The following is a 25,483-nucleotide window of genomic DNA, read 5'->3' as shown; positions in this document are numbered from 1 at the left end:
AAAAATTGCAACCCCTTAAATGAAAGGATTAAAAATCATACCTTTCTTTCTTGGTGAAGGAGAAGAAAACTTTAATGACCAAGTAATCTTTCACTTCAATTCTAATTTTATGAGCACTAGGTTGTGTGGGCAATCAACTTGAGCAAAGGCTAAGAACCAAAGGTAAGGAGAGATTACTAGGTTTGCAAGAGTAGTAGTTGTATTCCACAACCACAAAGCATAAGGGTGTTTTATATGTAACTTAGGGTTAAGGTAAAATTACCACCTTATCCTTAATGAACCTAGTTTGGCCTTAACCCTCATGCTGCATTTTTTACCATATAGTGCATCTTAATTTCTCAATTGCTTATTTGATTAATTATACACAAAATTAGATATCTCAAATGGAGAACTAGAACTCATAAAATACTTAACTCTTATAGAATTAATCGGACATAAATCTATGATTAATTTTCACTCCATTAAAAAAGATGAATTACACTCCAACATCTTATGTAAATTAAATTAAAGCAAATAATTAATAATTACCTTGTCCTTGACCTGAACCTACTACACCGTCACACATACTCGTCATGAGCTTACATTCAGAATTTATTTACAAACTCATTTTATATATATATAATAAGCCAATATCTCTATATCATTTGGAATAAATATTAAATTTCAATTTAATGGAATTGCTATATCCATGGGTTGAGCGGGATCATTAATCTTAGAATTATTCAAGGAAATATGATTATCTCATATGAGATATCATGATGTCTCTATTAAGTGTCCATCTTGTTACATTTTAAATCAAATAATCACCTATATAATACTTTAGGATCTCACTCATGTATAACTCAAAGTAACTACCAACACAAATATACTAACTTGATGATTTCTCAATATCGAGAACACATGGAATAGAGTAGTTAAAAGATAATGCATGTCCAACTGATAGTATCTATGACATGCAACTTCATAGGTTTTATTCAATGTATAACATATGTACATTATCACATCCAATTCAAAGACTCATTTTGATAACTAAGACAAGTCGTCCAATTTTCATAGAAAGTAAAGTTATACATCTTCTACTAGATTGCCCAAATTTATTAACTACTGTAGGTACACTTATTAAGCCATAAAAGATCCCATAATCCATGTCTTTTATATATATCCATATACACCCATATCATGTATAATGTATTTGATTCAATTAAACACAAAATAAATTAAATTAAACAATCAATTTTATTTATTTTGTCTTGAAGAGACCTCTCATTACCTACCCTAACATGTTAGGATAATTTCTTTCATGGATAATACAAAGTTAATACTTTTACCTTAAGATGATAAGAAAACCATAACTCATGACATTTAATGCAAACAAACATTCATAACATAGATACCTACTTAAAGATAAACATTTATACTAATTTGTCACACCACCCAAGTGCAACTAAGAAATAAGAGGCCACGACCTTAAACAATAGTCAAGAAAGACAAAAATATGACCCTAAAAGGTTTTGTTTCGAGAAAACTACAAATATTCAATATTTAAATATATATGTCCATGTCCAAGAGAGTTTTTTAATTCAATCCTACCCCAAAAACTAACCTCTTCCCTTTTCCACATTTAGAATCAATTCTTGACTTCACAGCTAGTCATGCTTATAACTACTTCATTCACTTGTTTTATAACAATCAAACTTATACATGGGTCATAAGACTATCATTAAAGCTTTTATGAAATTAATATTCTCAATATTAGTAAGATTCAACTGGTATAAATGGAAAGGGAGAGCTTGAGTCCAAACAGAGTTGATGCAAAGACGACCACAGATGGAACAAGATATTTAGTTGGGGGGTTGGGGAGAGAAGGGAGGCTGGGGGGCATAACATCAATTGCTTTAGAAGTGGGTCATGGAGGGTTTGTTCATCAAAGTAGGGTAATATCAGCTTGTCACATATGTGGTTGTCAAGTGGCTGTCAAGTAACTTTCATGACCCAACACGACAGCGCATATTTGAAGGCATTCCATGACTGATTGGGATGGAGAAAGTGATCATCATATGCCCCCTACTGCCTCTATCACTTTAAACATTTATTTCTTCCTACCACAAATTTTCATCTATGATAAGGACAAAAACCATTCCGCAATCATTAATTTATTATTGGGATAAATTGTAAAAATTACCATCTACTTTTAGTGCTTTCTTAATTTAGCTTGTAAACATTTTTTTAAGTATAATATCGATCTTAAATTATATCTAAATATTTATATATTTTCATAAATAAAAAAGGATCAAAATAACCCTTATTAACCCATGAAAATTAGTAGGAACCCGAGTTATCCAAGGGCTTGGCTTGGGTTAGGGAATTTTTTTATCTCACCTTCCATTGAAATTGATACGAGTTGAAAATATTAGTAGACGGGTTTGACATAGCTTATCCTCCTAACCTCATTATCCCTTGCAAATTACATCCACAAATGAAAATCTTTTAGATTTCTTCTCCCTCTTGCCTCCTTTGCAAGTAAAGGTCTAAAAATGGACACCCACGTGAGATCTAAAAACTCATAACTAAACAATAGGACAACTTAATTGCCCTTCAAGATATCATATTAAAAAAATCTTTTATTTAGCCTTATGAATTTAATAGTAGAAAAGAAATCAAAACTATGTTGAAATTTTAGAAACAAAATTTGGTTACCGTTTGGATGCATTAAAGTGAAGAATGATAGAGATTTTGGGTGCGTGCAATTATGAGCCACATCAATCTCAACCTCCGTATATATAGCATGAGTTACGTAAAAAGTAAAACAAGTTCGTGAGTAGATTGGATAAGGTATCTATCCGCATATTTGAAAATGCAGAGTACATACCTTTTTCGATATAATGTAAATGCACTTTTTTTTTTTTAATGAGTTGGAGTGATAGAGAGTTGAATGTTAGTGAATGGTACCAACAAAACTATTCTACTATTTATAAAATATTTTATTCATCGCTTGATCGAAATAATACTTCAAGATGATCCATATGGCTTGTCGGTATTGAGGGATAATCTATTTCTTTATTGAAAAATTTTAAATATTATTTTAAAAGAATATTATTAAAAAAAGTTATTTAAAAAATAAATACAAAAGCATGTGATTAGGTTAATTTTTTTTTTAAATATCTTATAATAAAATAAAACTTTATGCTCGGAGTAAGGTCCCCATGGCCCATGTCTTTTGAACTTTTTCAACAATTAATTTGAAAGTGGTCTCCTCGTCAAACAGCCACCAACACATTATAACACCACCTTAAAAAAATAAAAAGTAACATGCTACACATTATACAAATCTTGCCATATCAAAAACCCTCCCAAACTAGTCCTTGTTCTTATAATTTTATCATATTATAAAATTTAATCCATGCTTTTTAGCCTTCATCTAATTTAAATAGGTTCCTAATCAAGAATTAATGCTATGTTTGACTCTAAAAAATTATTAAAAAATAATATAAAAATGATTTTCTAATTCTTAATTTTATGATAAAAATATGAAAAAAAAAATCAAATATAATTAATCTTTATGTGGAAGACTTAAAATAAGTTAAATTGATTATTAATTTTAAATATGCGTTTTATTTTTGTTTTATTTTATTTTTTTAATTTTTTAAGAATCAAACATGATCTAGATATCATTCTTTTTAGAATTTTAAATAAATAATTTTAGATGACAAGTAGAATCTAAGTGATTGAATTATAAAAAAAATAAAAAATATTTTAAAAGTTAATAAAAATAAAAGAAATATTTATTTTATTAAAACATTTTTTTTTTCATAAAAGGAAAATGGAGAAAAAAATTTCAAGCAATCAATCATTTTCTTTTTCTTTAAGGTGAGGTCAGGCATGTATGACTCATAAAAACGATGTGAGAAAAACTTAAAAAAACTGGGAGTGGGGGGGTTTGGAGCGTTGATATGATAAAGACAACGGTAAACTCGCCGATTTTGAGGATCTGAACTGAATTGATTGCGAAATGGAAAATAATCGCCTTTACAGCCTAACCCACAACGACGCCGTCCCCAACAAGATATTACAACAAGGAATCTTATATTATATTTCACCAACATATTTCAAAACAAACAGTAAATGGTTGGTGCTCACATCCCTCCAAATCGGCATCCGATTTATCATATCATATCAGCTTTATCTTTTTCCCATTTTATCCTTAAATTAATGTTTCAACTTTCAATTATTTCAAATTAATTAATTATAGTTCATCTAGTGATTTTAATGCATAAAATAAAATAATATATATTAAAATAAGACTGAAAAACAAACTATTTACGTGAGAATCACGATGCAATTCTACAAAATAAGAAACAGAGCGCTAAAACTAATCCATCATCCATCACCTCGAAATGAATCCATAATTTAATACTCACAAAGATATCATATCTATGATCCCGCAATCTTAATCAAAGAATTATAAAATCAATCTATAAAAACTATTTTCTCGTATCAATAACTTTGAGTGTTTTAATATTAATTTTATTTTTCATTCATCATTTCTTATAAAGCAAACCAGGAAACAAAAAATCACTCTTATCGTAATTTTGATTTTTCTTACGTTGATATTAATTCGTGCTTATTATTACATGCTAAATTGACCTTAATTTGAGTTTAAAGTTATCAAGATGATTAAAAACATTATTTACATTCCAAGTATTAAATGAGAATAATTGGAGCAAAAAATGATGATAATGCCAAAATCATTTTTGATTTTTATACACCAAGGTGTATAAAAGCCTTTGTGCGACAAAATTCCAATGACAACAATGCCATCTATATTAAGTTTGAGGACAAAACTATGAAAAGCCACCTACCTTCAAAATCATTAAAAAAAATCTTTATTATTATTATCAAAAGAGGATGTTGTTTGATTAGAAAAATAAAAATATTTTGGGTTTTATTTTTTTATAAATATTTTAGGAAGAATAAGTCGAAAATTTTTGTTTAGAAAAATTATTTTTATTTGAAAATTAAAAAAAAAAATTGAATAAAATCATGGTAGGGCCGGAGCTAGGACTCTATGCTATCCCTAAAATCCTAAAATGTTATCAACAAGGAATTTAATAATGATAATTGTATACATTCCACATCTCCCTATGCGACACGTGGCACACGACAATTGGGGAGCTATACCTACCATGAATGCCAGGCTTTCCAGCAACAGTATAAGTTACCTGTCTCTTGTCTTTTCCAACCTCACAGACTCTCTCCATTTCTTTTGTTTAGTCTCTGCGCTTGTCTTCTCAGCTTCTGAATTTGGAAAATTCTTGTTGAAATTTGAGACCAAATGTCTGCGGAGGAACCTAAGACCGTCGCAGAATCGGAGACGCCGACGGATCCTCCTCCGCCTGAACCAACCGAAGCTCCCAAGGATGTGACCGAGGAGAAAGCCGTAATTCCGCCAGCTCCTCCTCCGGAAGAGAAGCCTGATGAAACCAAAGCACTCGCCATCGTCGAAAGTATTCTCTTTTTCTCTTCTCTCTTCTTTTTGCCTTTTTTTTTTTCCCAACTTTTTGAAGTTTTTAGCAACTCTGTTTGGTTGGTGAGAAAAGGAAGGAAATTTTTTTGTTCCTATTTTTGCCGTTGCTTTGTTTTTGTCTCCTTTATAAGAGAAAACAGCTTAAATAAGCTAAATAGATGTATAATTTTTAGTTCTTTTCCTGCCTTTTTTTCTCAAGAACCTGACGGAATTACTGGAAAAATTTTGCTTCGGTTTTCTTTTTCTTTTTCGATTTGTTATTATTGAATTATTTGTGTGTTTTGGTTGAGGTTAAGATGAATTTGTGGAAAATTTAAGATTAATTGATTTGGTTGAGTTTGAGTACTGTCTTCTATGCTCTCTGTATAGTAGATCGGTTTCAAAGATTTGGATGTCTTGTATGATATCATATTTGTTTCTTAGTTGGAGTGATTTCCGAATTATTTCCTGCATCAAATTGGAGCTTGATATTTTTATCCTATCAGAGGCCTTCTATATTTGAATTTATTCTTCTTGTTGATACTTCTTCTTAAGGACATCCTTTGTCCTGGATTCAATTTTTCTACATGGTGAATTTACTAATCACAACAACTTTTTGTTTAGGAATCTTATGATGAAGCGTGTCTTCCTTTTGTTTATGTTTCCCCTTTTTATTTTTTTTACTTTATTATTTTATTTCATTGTGTAAAGAGGCATCTTAGCCATCTAAGTTCTTTAGTGGGTGTTTCTTCTTTTGAGGAAAGATTTAGTGGTTGCCACAAAATCAGCTATGGATAGTGCTGCCATTTAAGGTGGTGTATCCATGCTATTCAAGTCAAATATGATTTAATTCTCTGTTTTCTGATGAGTTCTGTTTGTACTTTTCTATGCTGTTTTTGAAATGGAAACTTTTGGTTCTTGTAAAAGACACCGATCAGAAATTATATTTGAAAGGTGTGAATATGTTTTCCTCATGCTCTAGGATCCCATCTCAGTCAAGTACTTTCCAGGACTATTGGGCCCCATTAACTAGAAATGGTTTGAGTCTTGTTGGGATAAAGATAGTTTTTTCTGCTTAAAAAGAGGTTTTCCTCTTGCAATTTCAATCACTTCATGGTACTTACTGATGGTTAGTGAGGATATGATGCTGTTTCCGGCATATCTTTATCAGGGATTAAATAATCCACGGACTGTTGCAAGCTTTGGATCTTATTTGACTGCTCTTTACCTGCCATTTCTGTCTTTAGCAGAATCTCACCAGAAAATTGAATCATTAATTGGTTCACATCACATGCATATTCATCTTCTGTGATCTGCATTAGGTTTCAAAGAAGCATGATATTAGTTTTGTTGCTCATATACTGCCCAATTTTTTAACTTCAACCTAACAAAAACATCTTTAAATTGGACCTTTTTTTTTAATTCAATCCAGAGGTTCCAGAACCCATTGAAGAGAAAGGCTCTGAGGGTGGTTCTGTCAACAGAGGTAATATTGAATTTATCATAAATGATCGTTTTCTTGTTTTAAATTTTCCTTTTATTGCCCACCTTCTGTAGCTTTGATGAATATGAATAATAGTAACTTCCTTTTTTCAGACACTGTGCTTGCACGAGTTGCAACAGAGAAGAGGCTATCACTAATCAGAGCATGGGAAGAAAGTGAAAAGTGTAAAGCAGAGAACAAGTAAGAGCTTTCATGAGTATTAGATATTCCTGCAAACATATGTAGTGTTTCTGTATTACTGAATTCTGTTTCAAGATTGATTTTTCATGAAGGTTATGTTTGGTTCTCATAAAGTACTTAGGAAAGAAAAAAAATATTTAAAAAAATGGTTTTCTTTCCTTCTACTTTTCCTCTCTATTTAGTATTTTCTTTCCTTTACATTTTTCCTCAAATTTTCCGAGAACCATAGGGAAGTAATTATGACAATTTCCTGCATTTCCAATTCTTAATTGTGATCACTTAATCTTTTCATACCTTGTCCTAAAGTACAAAGACCCCTTTCTTTCTTTAACATTTCATGGCTGCATTCAAACATATTTGTAGGAAGAGTTCTCTATATTTCTATGAGATTACTAATGCTTGTTGTTTAATTTCCTTGGCTTGTATCAATTCATTTTACATTTGGATGAAATTTTCTTTTGCATATTTCAACCTTCAAGTCATTATTTCATGGTTGTCCTTTATCAGTTCTTTGCATCATGTTCACATCATATCTGTTGCTTCCAAATGAACCCTGTTACTTGAAGCTGAGAATATGTGAAATCTACTTTGATAGCTGATTGAAAGGATGGTAAGTTATTGCGTCCCTTCAGGACATTATGGGATCCAATTTTTTGCTGCTAATTTGTGTAAATATCTTGGAGCAAACTATTTGTTTTTCTTTCATCATTTATTTTCCCTTTCAGTAGGTTTGCATCATGGAAAAATTTATGCCATAATTGAGAAGTTGTTTAAGAGAAGACAGCATGGCTTGACTAGAATGTTCAAGGAGAAGAAGCTATAAAAATAGAATGTCTTTCTAGTAGACTTGCTCCTTCAACCTATGAAATTAAACTATAAGAGACTGAATGTAGAATAAAGTTATATAAGATAAACTAACAGAGAGTTCTCACTCAGATTTTGCTCCTTTAATGCTTTCCCTACCACAATTTTGGTTCAAATATTGTAGATCCTTTCACAGTGGCAAGTATATTGAAGAAGGATGCATTGTCTGAGCCAACAAAACAATTCAATCAGGAAGTGGGTATTAGATGTAAGGATTAACTTGTAACTTGTACATGCTTTAAACCTGATACTAGCTAGTATATGATAGGCCCAATCATTTTGCCATTCAAACTACATCTATGTATACACGAGTTTTACCTTTCAGTTTGATTTTTATATTCAGAAAACATGGCAACAATCTGTGGGATTTTACAATCTCACTTCTTTGGGATTAAGGCTAACTCTGATTATTGCAGCTTCCCAAAGGTTTCACCATCCATTTATACCATTTGAGAAGCTGAAAGTGTTCCTGTTCAATTCATTGGGTTGATTTTTAGAACTGAAAGTCATTTTTTGAGTCAAATACAAACTTTCCTTTTTAAAATCAATCAATAAGGAAAATGTAGTGAATTTTCTTTCCAATTGTGCATACTGAATTTATCATACTGAAACTATTGAACAGAGCTCAAAAAAAGCTATCTGCCACTGAAGCATGGGAGAACAGCCAAAAAGCATCTGTGGAAGCTGAGCTGAAAAAGATTGAGGTAGGAATTCTTTATTCATTTTGTAGAAGGGAATTTCAGCCCTACATTCATTTTCTTAGAATTCATATTGTTATTTCCATTTTCTGTGAAAACAGGGGAGAAAAAAATAAGTATGACTTAGTCAACGTGACTATTCCTACATTCTGGTTTCCAATACTTTGTTTTCCCTTTCTGAATTAGCAGTTACATGAAACCTAAATCATGCTTCCCCACTTCGATCAACTGTATGTCTTGTGTTTGCTCCAGAATCTGATTCTGGTCTTTATAATGAATCAAGGTAGTAGCAGTAGAGCCATAAGCAGTAAACTTCATTGCGTAAAGATGATAAATGAGTGGCACCTTGATTTGAGTTCAAAGGTTTCATATTCGACAACACTAGTGCAATTAAATTTGCTCTTCATAGACTAAATAAATTATAGACACTAGTGAAATTAAGTTTGCTCTTCATAGACTAACTTTGGGATTAAGGATCTCAGTAATATCGGTTAAGGATGATAAGATATGAAGGGTTGGATAATTGTCTCAGAGTTTCAATATTTATCTCTATAATTAAGAAATCACTTAACAATGAGGATTCTTATTTGTACAAAAAAAAATACTTCGAACTTGTGATCTTATACTTGTATTTCAGGAAAATTTGGAGAGGAAGAAGGCAGAATATGTGGAGAAGATGAAAAACAAGATAGCGATAATCCACAAGGAAGCGGAAGAGAAAAGGGCAATGATTGAAGCCAGACGTGGGGAAGATCTTCTCAAGGCAGAGGAGATGGCTGCAAAATACCGTGCTACTGGAAGTGCTCCAAAGAAGTTACTGGGATGCTTCTGATGCTCAAATTCTCAGGTTCTGATTGAATATCTATTTGTATATTTTCTTTTATGTTTCTCTATTGATTTTTAGATGTGTTGTGTGGTTATTTTCTGGAAATTTGTTGCTCATTATAAATTTATTATGTCTGTGTGCATAGTTGTGTATTTGTGTGTATATACCTTGAGGGCAAAACTAACTTAAATCAACTCTGTGTCTTCCAAGTTATGAAGGTGATTGAAACCTTGGTGTTGGCAATTATTATTATTATTATTGAAAAATTCGTATTAAATTACTTACAAGTTGTATTTGTGTATCATCTCTTGTGGGGAACTGAAAAGAAAGGAAAAAATATGTACAGATCCTCATGTATTCTATTGAAAACATATCATATGTACTATTATAAAACAGTAGGGGATACATCTCTAGCTGTATTTATCTACCCTCCTAAAAACTGTTTCCTCTTTTTTACCCTATGTTTTCTCCTGTTGAGTCATATTTGATTTCTGGGAAGAAGTATAGGATGAAATGAAAAACCAGGAGGACTCCAACCTTTTACCCTAAATTTCCATTTCTTTCCCTTTCTCTTCTTAGCAATCAAACAGACCATTACAGATGAATATGAGGAAACCTGCTTGGCTGAATACAAGTAGGAAAACCAGGAACCAAAATATGCTTGAACTCCACAAAACACATGACCGGACAAATGATGATCATCCAGCAAGTCCTTGTAGGAATCCCATGTCGTTGTCCCCTTGAAAATCTAGCAGCAGTCTGAATGAGATGTCTGAAGAATAACCCAATTCATAAGAGCTTGAGTCGTCTGAACCGGTCATCATGTCTTGTGCATATGCAGTGTGGCTCTTGGGCTCCATGTTTTTTTGTTTACTGGTTATGGTAGTTGATGTAGATGTGCTGGTCCCTGCTGGTCCTCTCTGCATTGTGAGGCTTGAACCTGACCTGAATTTTGTGGACAGTGAGGAAATGGGGCTTTGACATGCTACTCCATATTGTCCATTCTTCTTTCTGAATGAGTCTCCAACTTCAGAATTCCATATCCTGAGGAAGTAATCAGAGTCATTTTTACTCATTGATGCTGGCCTCAGTAGTAACGATTCCATTGACAGCCGAGCTTCTGCCTCAACCCTAGCGCTCTCCCACTGAGCCATGTGCCGGGTTGAAGGGGACTTGGATTGCGCATTGCTTGGCTCCAAAACAGAGGACCACTGGGTCTGCTGGTTTTGGTGGTTGCCCAGGAGGCGCTTCTTTAGATGGGTGTTCCAGAAGTTCTTGATCTCATTGTCCGTTCTACCAGGTATTTTTGAAGCGATTGCAGCCCACCTGAAATATCTTACATTCAGTTCACATATGAAAACAAAAAATGCGGAAGGTCCATATTGACCTCGAAATATAGGAGGATGGGACTGCATCAACAGGGTCCTTTAGAACCAAGAAACAGAGGATAAATATAAATCCAAGAAATGACACTAAGAAAATCGTGAAGAGGCCTATGATCTCCACATTACTGGTCATGATACCTGGAACAAATCTAGTAAAATAGGGATTGAAAAATTCAGCAAATACAAGGGAGAAGCATGAAAAACATAAAAATGAAGACATGCATTACCTGTTACCCAGCATGCTGTGGAGCTGGATGATGGCAGTCTCTTCTTCCGGAGTAAAGGGCCCCCGCTTAATGTCTGGGCGAAGATAGTTCGTCCACCGCAGCCGACAGCTCTTTCCACATCGAAGCAGACCTAAGTTCAAATGGTGGTTCAATCGTTAAAGTTTTCAATCATAAAATCCCAGGCGTCGAACATTTACAAGTTGCCAAGGATCAATCTTTAGAGACCTAACCATTAATCTAGCTTAGGTTTGGTGGCGGTTGGAGTGAAACAACACCACTCTTAAACCTGGGATGACTCACTCAAAACGATGGTCGGAATCCGTAAAAAGGTTCGTCTATCCTCACTGAACACAAGTGGTTGGTTGTGAGAATATTGAAAATCTTGAGAGTCGCATGACACTTGAAACCAACTCAATTTAAGACCAGCAACAAGACGTCGTTTTCCTTGCAGCAAGGTAACCATGCAAGGATGAAACGACGCCATTTTTTTGGCTGCTTTCACCGTATCAGAACCCTTAAAACACGATCTCTGTCCTCACTCCTCACAAACCTTTTTGTTCTTAAGAGTATCAACTTGCTTTTCTTGCTTTTTGAAGCAAAAACTTCGCTTTCGGAAAGCAATAAAAGCAAGTTGAAGATTTGGTCACCGACTACTGAAGTACAAAGAATTAAACAAAGTGTTTGAATGTAAAAAGACAAAGCAAAAACCTTCACTTAACAGCTGAGCTTCACGAAAAAATTCGTTTTGTTTTCTTTTTTCTTTCCTCTATTTTCTCGGCTACTACACAATACTGGGAAAATCGAAAACCTTGCTTAAAACACGAGAAAGAGGTTGAAAACCTTCATTTGGCTGAGCTTCATAAATTTTACATTTTGCCTCCCTTTTCTCACCAACCAAACAGAGCTAGTAAACAACGTGAAAGAAAAAAGAAAGAAAGAAAGAAAGAAAGAAAGAAAAACCTGCGTGCTTGGGGAGAGACCGCCATCTTCCATGACCGTTTTTTTTTATGTAATCAATCAAGATCTCATCTTCCTCGGGAGTCCAAGCTCCTCTCTTCACTCCATGCTTATCGCAGCAAGGTTTTCTTCCCATTTTGCCCTTTCCTCATTCACACGGTCACCATAAACGACCCACCCATGAAGAGCTATAGACCCAGAGAAGAAGAAAAGAGAGAAAGAGAGAGAAGCGTAAGAATTGAGCGGCGAATCGATTAATAAGGCAGATCAGTGGAATACTGGAATATGAAAGATGTAAATGCTTCTGATCTCAAATGTGCACAAGTCGAAGCTATTACTGAAGACCAGGGCTCTGGCTTGCATTTACTTCATCAATTGTACTTTCGAACTGCATGGTTTCAAAGCAGTGATGAACACCAGAGATGGCGAAAGATGAGTCGGTGGAAGTGGAACTAGAACTGGAACGCCTTGTTTCCGTTTGGTTACGGGGACAATACATCTATATATCTATATATGCATAAGCTATAAAATACTTTTGATTAAGCATTTTTCTTTCTGAATTTTCTGGGTTATGGGGAAGCAGACAAGAGGATAAGCATCGATCGTCCTACTACTATGGGATTAAGGAGCGGAACGAGGGTTTCTTTAAGAACAAGTTAGGGTTTTATGAAAAGTGTAGGTGTAGAGATCATGGGTTTATGGGGTCTTCAAGGTCTGTTGCTGCCTCAGATTGACTGCGCTCTGTGAGCAAATACGTAATTAATGAAAGAAGCTTAAATTGTTAGTGTTACAGCAGACTTCACCACAATTTCCAGGTAACCCGGTAGAAGTTAATGGGGTTCCTTCAACCTTTACCGATTATGGTGCATTTTTTTTTCTTTTTTTTCAAATATAAATTTGAATTAAATTGAAAATGGCATTGAGGGTGATTATTGTTTTTATTTTATTTTATTTATTTATTTATTTATTTATATATCATATAAAGTTAAAATAATAAATTATATTCCAACAAATGAGATTATTTACTTTTATTTCTTAATAATTTAGATTTTGTCGTTTTCACTTATTTTGTCCTAATTTAAAAAATAATTATATAAATATAGAATATAATTAAAAATAAAACACTTATTTTTATAATACATTTAAAAAATATAGAAATTTATAACACCGTTTTCAAAAGTCATTTTTCTGTTTTGAGAAACACTTTTCAAACAACATCAAATAAATAACTTAAAGACAATCTTAATTTGTGGATGATCATGAATATGAGAAATCTCTAACATTTATTTTTTTTCATTTATAGGAAGAAAAAACTTAGGATAAAGAATTTGCTCCAAGTCAAAGAGGTTGCTAAGGAATTTTACATGAACATGGAGTCCATTTATTTTCTTATTGGCATCTAATACATGGAGGTAACTTAATTTATAAGCTTGGTCCACTAAACACTTATTAGGCAATGAAAATAGAAAGAGTGGAGTATTGTTTTCCTGCAAGTTATGCTTGTTCTCTACAAGTATTAATAAAAGAGAAAAATTGATGAAAGAGAATTTTTTTTTTTTGTGTATAGTTTATTATAAAAAAAATATGAAAAAAATTATAATTAAAATTAGTAAATAATTTATATATTTTAAAATTATTTACTCTTTATATAAAATAAATAAATAAGATGGATTTTAAGAAATAGGTAAATATATATTTTTTGGAGGAAGTAATTAATCATATTTCAAATTTAATGGCTAAACTTGCAAGTTGGAGCTAATCAATTAATGAAATTTCCAACGTGTTCATCCGAGAACAAGTTACTTATGATCCTCGATTGATTTTCGAAATCTAAAAAACAGTTTTCATCTTATTTCAAGTTATGATCAAGATGAAAGAGTTAAAGGAAAATATTATTTGTAAAAAAAATGTTACAGTAAAGATTGTATTCCCATAATTATTTAATTTTAATAAGAAACGAATTTGTATTTGCAATTATTTTTCCTATTTTTTTACTTCCATTACGGGGCTTTTATGAAATTTGTGCATACAATAAGTATTCCAAAAAGTTTTAGTAACAAGGTATTAGTTATATGAAAAAAAATTAATTATGATTAAAATTAGTAAATAATATATATATATATAAAAGCTATTGAATTTTTAAATAAAAAAGAAAAGAATAAATGTAAATATACTTTTTTTTCTTTTTAATTTCCACTGTATTTTCTTCAAAAATTTCGCCATAAATAGGGAGGAAGTAATTAATAAAATTTCAAATTTAATGCCTCAACATGCAACTAATCAATTAATGAACCTTCCACTTCAGAACTGGACGAGTACTTTTGTATTAAAAAAAAGGCAGTGAATTGAGATAATTATAACTATATAATAATTAATTTTGAAGAAAGAAAAAAAAAGGGGAGAATTAGCCGTTGCGATGAGGTGGGCTGAAATAATTACTCAGAGTGGGCTTAAATAATTATTGAAAAGGGTGATATCTTCTAATAATTCTAGGGGACCACTTTAATAGATTTAAATATTAAAATTACCCTTTAATTAAAACTTTTAAAATTTAAAACATTTAAAACACTTCACATGATTTGTCAATATATGTTGGTATGTGGGCCCCACATTTATTATAATTATTGACGTTCAAATTTTAAATCAAAATTTTGGGTTTAACCCTAACAATTATATATAATTTGTTATTTAAATTTACTATTTAAAACAAAAATATTTTCAAAATATCATTTATTGTTTTTTTTTTTACTTTTTTTATTCTAATTTTTAATTTTATTAAGAAAAAAATAAGTATTATAATTATATAATAAAAAGATGATATATATATATATATATATATATATTTAATTTTAAATTGAAAAATTATGTATTTGTATTAAATTCAAAGAAGATAAAATGTTTAATTTTTTAATTCAAATTATCTAAAAAGAGTAAGAAAATGATGGAGGATATTTAATCATTTTTTATTTTTTATAATAAAATATTTTTTAAAATTTTATATGATTTTTTTTTCCCTTTGCATAGTCTTTTTTTTCTTAATTTTCATATATAATTTTTTTTTCTCAATGTATGAAGTGGATGATGTTAATACATTTAATATGTTGAATATTAATGAAGTATAAAAAGTAATCTTCAATATGATTACTTTTATTATAAAATACAAATATAACAAAAATATGTTATAATTACAATATAAATACACTTACATTACAATATATTATATAATAAAACCTAATTAGGAAAATTTTGAAATTTTTTATAAAAATGATAATTTTGTATGATGATACCATATTTCATAATATACTTATATCATAAATAATTTCTTAAACCAAATGAAATATTAATTTGAATTCACAATACTTGTAGTTTTTTTTTAATATATATACAAAAATTATTAAATAATTTCAATGCACTAGATGAATGTTGTTAATATATTGATACGATGTGTTAATACCAATTGGGTATGAATAAACATTTTTAAAATTATTACTTTTGTAATGAAATATAAGTACGACATAAATATATTATATTTATAATACAAATACACTATCATTACAATATATTATAAGATAATTTAATTTTTTTTGTTTAATTTTTTCACTTGCTATATTATCCGATGAATCATTATGAGTTATTCTATTTAATAGTTGTGCGTTAGTTAATTGAATATTTATATATTATTTAATTGATGCGTGCTCGTAAAAAATAATTAGTCATTCTATTATGGTAACAAATGTTTTAATTGTATGTTTCATATATAAAACGATATAATAACCTTAAGATATGATTTTTATTTATGAGATATTGAAAATTATTTTTTTTTACAAGATTCATTAAAAAATCTCATTTTTTTTTTGAAAAAAAAAATAACAAAATTTTAGATTGTCACTTAATTGTTTAAAAGTGAAAAACAATTTGTTTAGACCTTAGAAATGTACCGTTGATTATTTGTACTTATTATGTATGGGCCGGGTAAAATTTTCCTCTAAAAATCATTGAGACCAGTGACCTTCCTAGTAATTATTTCATCCAACCTACCTATAAAAAAATAAAAAAAATGTTTTGGCGATGAGGTGTCCTATAGATGTGGAGTAGGGTGAAACATGTGTGAAACCAACAGTTAACGTAGTGTTCCTCCCGATTGGGACACAGATATCTCGTCAACGTGACGTCTAACTTAGTATTACGACGACACCAATTTTATTATTCCCAAAAGGTCCTTTTCCTTTTCCTTTTCCTCGTAAATTATATTTTTAAAAATAAAAATTTATTAAAAATTTAAAATATTCTTGATTTATTTGTTATATTTTTAAAAATTAAATAAATAAAAAGATTCAAAATAATTAAAATACATTTTAAAGAGCACCTCGTAAGACTTTCAAAAAAATTATTTTTTATAAATAAAACAATTATCAGACACTCTTAACATTTCTTTGAACTTTTGTTAGAAAATATAATCTATAAATTTTTAATAAAAAAATAGTTTTTTGAAAAAATTAGTTTTTAAATAAAATTTTATTCATAATTATTTTCAAAAAATATTATAAGGCTGAAAATTAGAAATATTTTGGGATGTAGGGATTTAATATAGTGAGATGTGGGGAGACAGTTATTAAGAAGAATTAGTGAATGAGGTTTTAGAAGCATTAAAAGTTTGATGAATTTAAATAGAAATATGTACAAACTAGTAAAAGCACTGTTTCAGATACCATAATAAAATAATAATAGTATTTACTGCACATTTTTAATTAATATCGTACCATCATTCACCTCTGAGCTCTTCTTATTTACTTATTCTGAGTTCCATTTTGTCTTCTTTCTTTCAATTTTCGGTGCCACCCAACCATATTGTACTTCCGCTTTAAGGGTTTGTTTTAAAATAATTTTTAACCCATTTTAATTTTTTAAAATAATTTTTTTATAATAAAATCAAATACAAAAAAATAATTTTTTAAATATTTTTAAAAAATCAAACATAACCTAAATATAATAAATATTATATTTTAATATTATTATTAACCTATATTTTGACTTGACATGAGACTTGTACTTTATAAAAATTTTATTTTTATTTTTAAATGATTATTTATTTATGATATTAATTATAAATTTATTTATTTTAAGTAATTATTTTATTTTTAAATAAAATAAAAGGTGATAAAAAGATGGACTCTAGTTTTTGTATGTTGTTTTGGAATAGAAACGTGGATGGCTATTTCAACTGACAAGATTAAATATTATCATCATAGTTCAAGTATTTTGATTTATTGTAAACTGAAAATATTTTAAAATTTTACTGTCTCATTAACAGGTGGGTCAGTGTTTTTTTTTTTTTTTTTTAACCATTTTTGCGAGTTCAAAAAATTGGTGGGCACAATAGACAAATGGGGGAAGCCCAGTACTTCCTTATTAAATGTCGATATAGGTAAAGCCCAGTTAATGAAAATCAATTTGGCTGTACGCCCATCCTATTAAAAGTCAAGGGGAAGGAATCTCTAGAGAAATGAAGGTTGAATTTGTGGGCCCATAGACATTTTGGGCAAGCCCATTGATTCGTTATTGGGAGATGTACACCGGGAGGAATTGGACCCACATAAGTGGGAAGGCCCATTAGTAGAAATTGGACCCACTTCAACACTGAGCTGGTAATGGGCCATGTAGAAAATTCATTATTGGGAGAAGTACACAGGGAGGAATCGATATGGGCCCATTAATGGAATAAACAACAAAGAGGAGTTTGGAGAATTCTCTTTCATGTGTTATTCACATATTGAAAGATATTAGAATTGAAAGTCTAAGAAGTTAATGCTTCTTCTTTAAATAATAATAAATGAAGTAAATTGAAAAGTCTCGTAACCTCATGTACATCCTTTTTGGAATACTTCATTTATAACACTTTTCCTCAAATGTCAGCCATATTAAAGAGTTAGTTGACAAGGTGAAAGCTTCAACAGGCTAGATAGGATTTTTTGTTTTTTATTTTTATTTTTGTTTGGTATATATATATAATGGCTTCTTGAACTCATCATTTATTACACTTTCACCACTTATTTTCAAGGACGTAACTATAAAAGAACATCTCATATTTTATATATGAAGAATAATTAGCGACACTTAGTATTTTTTAGTGGAATTTGACATATATTTTTTGTATAATAGAGCATATCAATTGATCACATAATAAGTGGATTTAAGATTCTCGAGTGATAGAGGTAATTTTGAGAGGTTGATAGTTTTTGTATATAGTGGATAGTGGGTCATAAATATGAGAAATTGATTAAATTAGATTTAATACATTTTCATCTCAATGTAATGCTAATCGTAAAGTTTAGCTAACATAACCTAGCTATACACCCAAGAAGGGAAGTGAGTTGGGTGTCGGTCAATTCTTGCACAAGATTGAGTAGTGGATAAAATTAGAGCTTAATATCAATTGCTCAGTGCAATAGTTTAAATAAGTTGTGAGTAAGAGAGAGAATTAAACTAAAGAAAGTGCGTACAACAATTTTATAGTGGTTTTATAATTGCCTATGTCCATCCTTTTTAGCTTCTTCTTAAGCTTGAAGGTATTTTCTCTAATCCAAGAGCTCCTCTTAGACTGAAGTTCCTCAATGTAAAGATATGATTTTTCATGAAAAGATTAAGGCCCATCTTTAAGAAAGAGTGGTTCTTTCTTTTTCTTTGATAAAAGAGTAGTTTTGCATTATGTTTGATCTTCCTAACAAACATTTAATTAATGAAATAATCGAATTTAATAATTTGTTTTGTCATTATTAAAATTCGAACCTTACGCTAAAAAAACATATCAATAATTCTTTTTCCCATTTAGGTAGCTTTTGGTTATGAATATTATTCAAATGAGTGTAAGCTATGAATTAATATGAATAGTTTCTTCATGTCTTTATGGCTATAAAAATATGAATTTGCACATCTTGCAAAATGTACCATCCACATATTGGAGGATGCCTTTTATGAGCTTACTAGAGAATTGAAACTCTTCATAAATTAATGCTTCTTTTAATAGAACTAAAGAAGTAAAATGAAAAGGATGTGCAAGGTGTCCATTCTTTAAATGCTCCATTTATAACATGGATGAGTACTTTCCTTTCATGCTACTATTTCCTACCCGCAAGACATCTTAAATATATTTTTCTATAGAAAAAAGTTTTTTTTTTTCTTTTTTATTAAATTATTTTTTTAGAAAGAAAGTCTTCTTTGATAGTATAGAAAAATGTAATTTTTGAAACTAGTTTTAATTAAGCTCCATCAAATGGAAAAGAAAGGAAAAAACATCTCTCCCCATTAAATTCTATCAAAATATGACAAATATAATTAGACCGAAGGGGAGAATATGCACTTGTATATTCTCAATTATACTATTTATGGAAATGAGAAACCAATTTGAAATTTCTTTTAATATTAGTATTCAAATATTAGTGGGAACTAGTTTGGTATTTAATTGGTACTAAGAAATTTTTTTTTTTTTTTGTCTTTTTGAAGAGACTCATGCTCCTTTTGTTGAAGTAATGGTAAATGGTTTGTTCGAGATTTTCTAATAATTTAATTATCTTATTTTCTAGTTTTTCAATTTCATTCATTTTTTTTTATCGTTTGATTATGTTTGATTCCTAAAGAGTATTAAGGAAAGAAAATATTATTAAGAAAAATAATTTTTTTTCTTATCTGATTGTACTATAAAAAATACGAAAAAAAAAATAAATATAATTAAAATTAATTAGAAACTAATCTATTTTTAAATCATTTAATCTTTATATTGAAGAGATATATTGAATAAAATAAATTTAAAATAATATATAAAAATAATTTAATTTATTTTATTTTTTATTTTCTTTCTCTTTTATTTTCCTTCAAAGTAATATAAACATGGAAATGTTGTTCAGTAAGAGGGTGCTTTTCCTTGAAGATAGAATGAATAAAAATATCTTTCATTTTATTGGGCACATGTTTATATATAAATATGCTATTGAATGTATCGAAGAAGCCATTTGACATGTCATTTTCAAAAATCAATTATTTACCTTCCTGAATGATACTTTCGCAGCAGACAAACCTGAACAAGGTAAAAGCAGGAGATGAAGAAAAAGTAAAGGAGAAAGGAAATGGAAGCTCTCTGATCTAGTGCCTTAACTAATTTTGCCACCTTCTTAACAATTTAGGGGTTTTCTTCCCCACCCACGTTCTCTTTTGCACACCCAAGGAATAACTTCATCTCCAAGTTGCCTCACTTTTTCCCTATAAAGGCCTTTCCCTTTCAAACTCTCAACCCACCAAAAACCCTACTTGATTGCCATTGATTTTGTCCATTTTGGAATGGTTAAGCTAACAATAGTTGGAAGGGTAAGCGATGGGCTTCCTCTAGCTCAAGGTCTTAGGTACCAAAATGATGAGGAGAATGAGAATTTCTTATGTTACAAGCAACAAGCAGAGTTCATCCTCAAAGAAATCTCAAGAGGAGCCTTGTCACCTTCAAAGATGACTATCCACATTGATCATTACCATTGTTTCAAGTAACCCTTTTTTTTGTTTATTTTTATTTATTTTTTATACTTTTCCATTACTCTCCAATAGACAGTAATTCAATTTTCTCACTGATTTATGCCTTCAAATCTTTTTTTTCTTTTACTTGTTTGGTATTAAGCTACTTGGTTGAGAATGGACATTGCTTCATCACATTATGCGATTCTTCATATCCAAGAAAACTAGCTTTCCACTATCTGCAAGATTTGCAAAAGGAGTTTGAGAAGTTTGATATTGGCCTCATGGAGAAAATTACAAAACCATACAGCTTTGTTAGATTTGGTAATCTCTAGTAACTATGACATTGATCTCTTGCATTCACTTGTAATGTTTGGCTGCTGAGAAAATGAATTAAACAGATAAAAAAGAGAGAATTCCATATTCCTCTATTGTCCTTCATCTTCATGGCAGCTGAATAAAAATACTTCTGAGATGTTGAATTTTTTGGTGTGGCTGCTTTGGCTTGCAGATGGCATTATTGGGAATATTAGAAAGCAATATATAGATACAAGAACGCAGGCCAATCTGTCAAAGCTAAATGCTAATCGTGGACAAGATCTTGATATCATTGCAAAACACATGTCTGAAATCATACAAAAAGGACCAAAATCAGGTGAGTTCCATCTCCAATACTGGGTATGCTTCTGTTGATTTTGCTTGTTAATTTTCGAGTATGCAAAAAATCTGTAAATTTTTTCGGAAAATGATCAGAAATCTCAGAAAGAATGTCTGTGACTCCACGAACAGTTTCACCAATATGGAGTTCACCATTTCTTAAGGTGCGTATGTATAGGCCTAGAAAATGGACATAAATTTTCTTCTGTCCTTCCCACAATTCTTCAGCTATTTTCTTTTTCTTTTTATGCAGGTCATTGCTTTGAAATGGACAGCCATCACCCTCATTGTAGTTGTTGCTGTTATTCTATTATGGGGCAGCTTAATCCTTACAGAGAACTTCAGTTACGAGTTCATAAAATAGCTGAAACCTTAGGATTTACAACAACAAAAGACGATACAACGATCTGCCATGGGGCTTGTTTGTGAAGAAAGCTTCATTCTCACATTCACATAATCATGATCTGCATGTTCATCTATCAAACAGATTTATCTTGCATTCGAACTTTCTTGTATTTGGTGTGGAGCAGGTAAAGCCTGGACATGGTCATACGGTATTGATATCGAAATTTCAATGGTTTGAATATATCAAGTATAAGGTCAATGCAGCTATATAGAAATTTTAGACCAAAGTTCGCTTCTTTTCTTTTTGAATTGATCATCTTGATATGTAGAAATTAATTCAATGCAGTGGCCTTAATTTCTCTCAAGGAAAATAATATATACAAGTCAATCTAAGGCAAGGAGCAAGTAGGTGAATCAAAATGGATTCTGAGAAAGAAATTACAGAAGAAAAAAGACATTTCTGTTAACTTCTCCAAAGAATCATCAGATCAAAGACAGCAATATTTAGGAAAGCTACTTCGAAGTATAGAACATTGTAAGAAGCATATCATATGGATGCAAGTTTTATTAATCACAGTGATTAGAAGTTATTCTTCCTTGAAGTTGCTTTTAAAAAATGACCATCAGTACATTACATGGCCGTTCATGTTGAAATCACTGCATATTTCATCCCCATACACAAAATCACATATCCCACTTCCCGGAGTCTGGCTCTCGAACTTAAATTGCGGCGAAAACATGTCACTGGACGAATCATTGCTTAGGCCATGGTGCAATTCACCTACATATGACTCCTCGTTCAGTAGGAAACCATGCGTGAAATTGTCTTGAAAGGTTGGATCATGCTGATCAAGAGTATCCTTGGAAATGACTGACTCGCCTGAATTAACAAAGAGCTGGCCGTAAATATGGTCAAGAGAAAGCCACTCTGCGAATAAAATCTTCGGCAAGGGGCTTTCCTGCGTGTCCACTCTAGGACAGTCCAACATCTGTGGAATGGACTGATCAGTATCTGTTGAAGATGATCCTTTCATGTTTTCAAACGATTCGAAACCCGGAAGTTGGATTGATGGCTTTTCTTGTGAAGTTGAAGAATCAATGCTCTGTGAGTTAGAGTTGATGCATTGGGAGTTCATATGAACTTCCATTTCCTGAGCTTTCACCACTTTCTTCTTGAGACATGAATGCCAGTAGTTCTTAATCTCATTATCAGTTCTTCCAGGAAAATTCTGCGCTATCTGAGACCACCTGATCAATGAAAATATTGATAAATTCAATCATTTCAATACAAAATAAGGAACATCCACAACCAAGAATTGAGTTTCTCATGGAGAATAGTTTCTGTCCCTCAACAAAATTTGTGAAAGATATCATCCTCAAAATTAAAACCTACTGGGCCTCTAACCGGGGCCATTAATTCTCTAGCTGGTTGTAATTTAACTATCATATCATTGACTAAAACTTCACCCAAAAATCAACCTTGCCTTTTTTAAATTTCAACTATTGACCCCAGTAGGATGAGTTAATTCTAGAACACTCATGGTTCTCCTACAAGCAGGCACATGATTATACCATGCATCTTTGAGTATTAGTCCCTTACTTGTTGCCTAACAAGCGATGAAGGGCCATGATCGTCTCTTCCTCCTCGATCGTAAACATCCCGCGTTTTAATCCTGGTCTTAAGTAGTTAATCCACCTTAATCTGCAGCTCTTTCCATTCCTTTGCAAACCTGCAATGCACCACAAGGTCAAAGAATCAAGGCATATTAATGCTAGACCAACATGTGATCATATGGTATGTAACATGCAACAATGGCACTAAAAGAACATATGAGTGGCATGATACCCGCCGTTAGATCGATTACTGTGATAAATATCAAAACATTAGGGTTAGTTTGAATGCATTCAAGAAAAGAAAAAGAGCTTCTATGAAAGCTTGGTTAGGATTAAAAAAAAGTGCCCTACTGCTAAGAATTTTCAGGGAAAAACTCAGAAGAAAATTTACATGATTTATGAGTGCATTTTATTCCATAAAGCAGTGGGAAAATTATGCCAAAACATATGATTTTCCAAGAAGCTATGATGCGCAATATCTACAACATAGAGGGTTGTCGGCAATGGAAATATGGGCTGTTCATACGATGGTAGCCCAGTTGACTCACCGGCGTTAACAGGGACGGAGCTCCAGCAGCCAAGGCCATATTTGAGGACATAGTTTCTGAGCCTAGCATCTTCTTCCGGTGACCATAACCCCTTTCGGTGTTTGGGCTTGGTCTTCGACTTCTCCAATGAATTACACCCCATTCAATTCAGAGATATGAGAAGTAACCCTTAAGCTTAATTTGCAGCTTATGAGTTATAAGAATGTAAGAAATTTGACAGAAGGAGAAAAAGAGAGTATGTCTGATGAGGGTATGAAGAGGAGAGCAATGGACAGCCGACCATAAAGGCTATAGATTTAAAGGAAAGGGTAGCTGGGGTCTGAGCCTTGAGAAAAGATTATGAGAGTTGCAAAGGTAATTGACCTTTTTGTTACCTAATTTAAGACGTGGTGCTTAGAGAATTTGGGGTTTTTATAGACCCATTAGGCCATCCATACCAATGGGATTCAGGCAGTCTGTACTAGCAAGAGATTATTCAATGATTAGTTGGATCAGTTATCTACAATATTGGCTCATTGACCACTAATTTTACTATGAATAAAAGTTTTTTTAAATTTTTTTATTAATCATATATTAAAATGTTCTCTTAGAAGACTTTTGTTTGATCAATCACAGAAAAGCTTAAAGGAGAAGATGGAACTGCACAATGTCTCTCTTGGCCATTAATCACTAGACTAACCCTATTTTATACATCTTCATAATATAATATAAGATATCAATTAATTATTCAGTGAAAAATATTAGAAATTTGTTTCCCACTAGACTAAGTAAGTTACATCACAAACCATACAAAATTTACAAATTTCTCTAAATTCTCAACCATATTGGACAGTTCCCTATCTTGTAATTTTAATTGGCATTTTTAAATTTGCTTGTTCGAAAATAAAAAGTATAAGCACGAGATGTGAAGAAAGTCAAATCAAATTTATATATTTTGTCTTTCCTCTCTTTTCTTTGTCGGAAAGCTCTCTTTTCTAATCAAAGGCTCCTTTGAAAAGTCCAGTAAAATTTCAACACCAATCAAAGATGTAGAAAAAAAATCTTACAAGATGTCATTACCAGCCGCACATTTTCTTTGATTTTTCTTTTCCTAATTTCTTATGAACTTTAATTCCTTTATTTTTCTACTCTTTTTTATAACTTATTATAAAATTTTTACTAAATAAAAAAATAAAAATATTTAAGTGATTTTTAATTTTAATTTTTTACTTAATTTTAAATCAAACTTAAAAATAATAGTGTTTAATAATATTAAGTATTAGGTGGTTTGTTTTTATAATTTTTTTTATTTTTATTAATAAATAAAAAGTAAAAAAAAATCAATATATTACTTTTTTTATTTAAGAAAAATTAAATATTTTGGTTTTTTTTAATCAGTGAAATATTTATATTAAGTTATGGAAAAGTAGAAAAACAAATAATTTAAAATTAAAAAACAAATTGATTTGAGTAAAAAGTTAAAAAAAAAACAAATACTTTCTTAAATTTTTTTAAATGAAAAAAATAACATGTATATTTTTTTTTAACTTTTTAATGCTTTAGAAGTAAAATATTGCAAAAACAAATAATTTAATACTTAATGCTATTGAGTATTATTTAGTTTTAAATTCTATTTAGAATTAAGTAAAAAAAAATATTTAGGAAGTGATATAATTTACTATGATTTCATTTTTTATAAT

The 25,483-nt window shown here is 30.8% G+C and overlaps 4 protein-coding genes across 5 annotated transcripts; 2 read left to right on the top strand and 2 right to left on the bottom strand.

Annotated features, from left to right (window-relative positions):
* The first annotated feature begins 5,212 nt into the window (after positions 1-5,212).
* Positions 5,213-9,855, top strand: LOC100260907 (remorin-like). Its single transcript, XM_002267573.5, has 5 exons — positions 5,213-5,504; positions 6,936-6,989; positions 7,100-7,187; positions 8,674-8,755; positions 9,387-9,855. Exons 1-5 carry the CDS (start codon positions 5,333-5,335, stop codon positions 9,579-9,581), a joined length of 591 nt encoding a protein of 196 aa, XP_002267609.1. The 5' UTR covers positions 5,213-5,332; the 3' UTR covers positions 9,582-9,855.
* A 247-nt stretch (positions 9,856-10,102) lies between these two features.
* Positions 10,103-12,838, bottom strand: LOC100253919 (transcription factor MYB17). Its single transcript, XM_002267950.4, has 3 exons — positions 12,148-12,838; positions 11,188-11,317; positions 10,103-10,901 (listed from the first exon to the last, which is right to left on the bottom strand). Exons 1-3 carry the CDS (start codon positions 12,278-12,280, stop codon positions 10,274-10,276), a joined length of 891 nt encoding a protein of 296 aa, XP_002267986.1. The 5' UTR covers positions 12,281-12,838; the 3' UTR covers positions 10,103-10,273.
* Positions 12,839-20,330: 7,492 nt separating this feature from the next.
* On the top strand, positions 20,331-21,929 carry LOC100264227 (25.3 kDa vesicle transport protein SEC22-1). 2 transcript variants are annotated; one of them, XM_002267861.4, is made up of 5 exons: positions 20,331-20,672; positions 20,804-20,964; positions 21,152-21,295; positions 21,394-21,461; positions 21,551-21,929. In XM_002267861.4, exons 1-5 carry the CDS (start codon positions 20,476-20,478, stop codon positions 21,659-21,661), a joined length of 681 nt encoding a protein of 226 aa, XP_002267897.1. In that variant the 5' UTR covers positions 20,331-20,475; the 3' UTR covers positions 21,662-21,929. The 2 variants fall into 2 exon arrangements, with proteins under 2 accessions (XP_002267897.1, XP_010662773.1); XM_010664471.3 differs by lacking the exon at positions 21,394-21,461.
* A 320-nt stretch (positions 21,930-22,249) lies between these two features.
* On the bottom strand, positions 22,250-24,077 carry LOC100241951 (transcription factor LAF1). The gene is made up of 3 exons (XM_002267817.4): positions 23,805-24,077; positions 23,243-23,372; positions 22,250-22,890 (listed from the first exon to the last, which is right to left on the bottom strand). The coding sequence occupies exons 1-3, from the start codon at positions 23,944-23,946 to the stop codon at positions 22,266-22,268; spliced, it is 897 nt and encodes a 298-aa protein (XP_002267853.1). The 5' UTR covers positions 23,947-24,077; the 3' UTR covers positions 22,250-22,265.
* Between the last annotated feature and the right edge of the window lie 1,406 nt (positions 24,078-25,483).

Source organism: Vitis vinifera, chromosome 16 (assembly GCF_030704535.1).
Source record: "Vitis vinifera cultivar Pinot Noir 40024 chromosome 16, ASM3070453v1".
Classification (NCBI taxonomy): Eukaryota; Viridiplantae; Streptophyta; class Magnoliopsida; order Vitales; family Vitaceae; genus Vitis; species Vitis vinifera.
Note: the sequence above shows the minus strand (reverse complement) of the source record. Positions and strands in the feature narration are given on the sequence as shown.

Coding starts and splice junctions, on each gene's coding strand:
- LOC100260907 (XM_002267573.5), top strand. CDS start 5,333: ATGTCTGCGGAGGAACCTAAGACCGTCGCAGAATCGGAGACGCCGACG. Junction 5,505..6,935: donor AGCACTCGCCATCGTCGAAA/GTATTCTCTTTT, acceptor AATTCAATCCAG/AGGTTCCAGAACCCATTGAA. Junction 7,188..8,673: donor AAGTGTAAAGCAGAGAACAA/GTAAGAGCTTTC, acceptor ACTATTGAACAG/AGCTCAAAAAAAGCTATCTG.
- LOC100253919 (XM_002267950.4), bottom strand. CDS start 12,280: ATGGGAAGAAAACCTTGCTGCGATAAGCATGGAGTGAAGAGAGGAGCT. Junction 11,318..12,147: donor GTCTCTCCCCAAGCACGCAG/GTTTTTCTTTCT, acceptor ATTTGAACTTAG/GTCTGCTTCGATGTGGAAAG. Junction 10,902..11,187: donor CACAGCATGCTGGGTAACAG/GTAATGCATGTC, acceptor AAGATATTTCAG/GTGGGCTGCAATCGCTTCAA.
- LOC100264227 (XM_002267861.4), top strand. CDS start 20,476: ATGGTTAAGCTAACAATAGTTGGAAGGGTAAGCGATGGGCTTCCTCTA. Junction 20,965..21,151: donor ATACAGCTTTGTTAGATTTG/GTAATCTCTAGT, acceptor TTTGGCTTGCAG/ATGGCATTATTGGGAATATT. Junction 21,296..21,393: donor ACAAAAAGGACCAAAATCAG/GTGAGTTCCATC, acceptor GAAAATGATCAG/AAATCTCAGAAAGAATGTCT.
- LOC100241951 (XM_002267817.4), bottom strand. CDS start 23,946: ATGGGGTGTAATTCATTGGAGAAGTCGAAGACCAAGCCCAAACACCGA. Junction 23,373..23,804: donor CTCCGTCCCTGTTAACGCCG/GTGAGTCAACTG, acceptor GGTGCATTGCAG/GTTTGCAAAGGAATGGAAAG. Junction 22,891..23,242: donor CATCGCTTGTTAGGCAACAA/GTAAGGGACTAA, acceptor TTCATTGATCAG/GTGGTCTCAGATAGCGCAGA.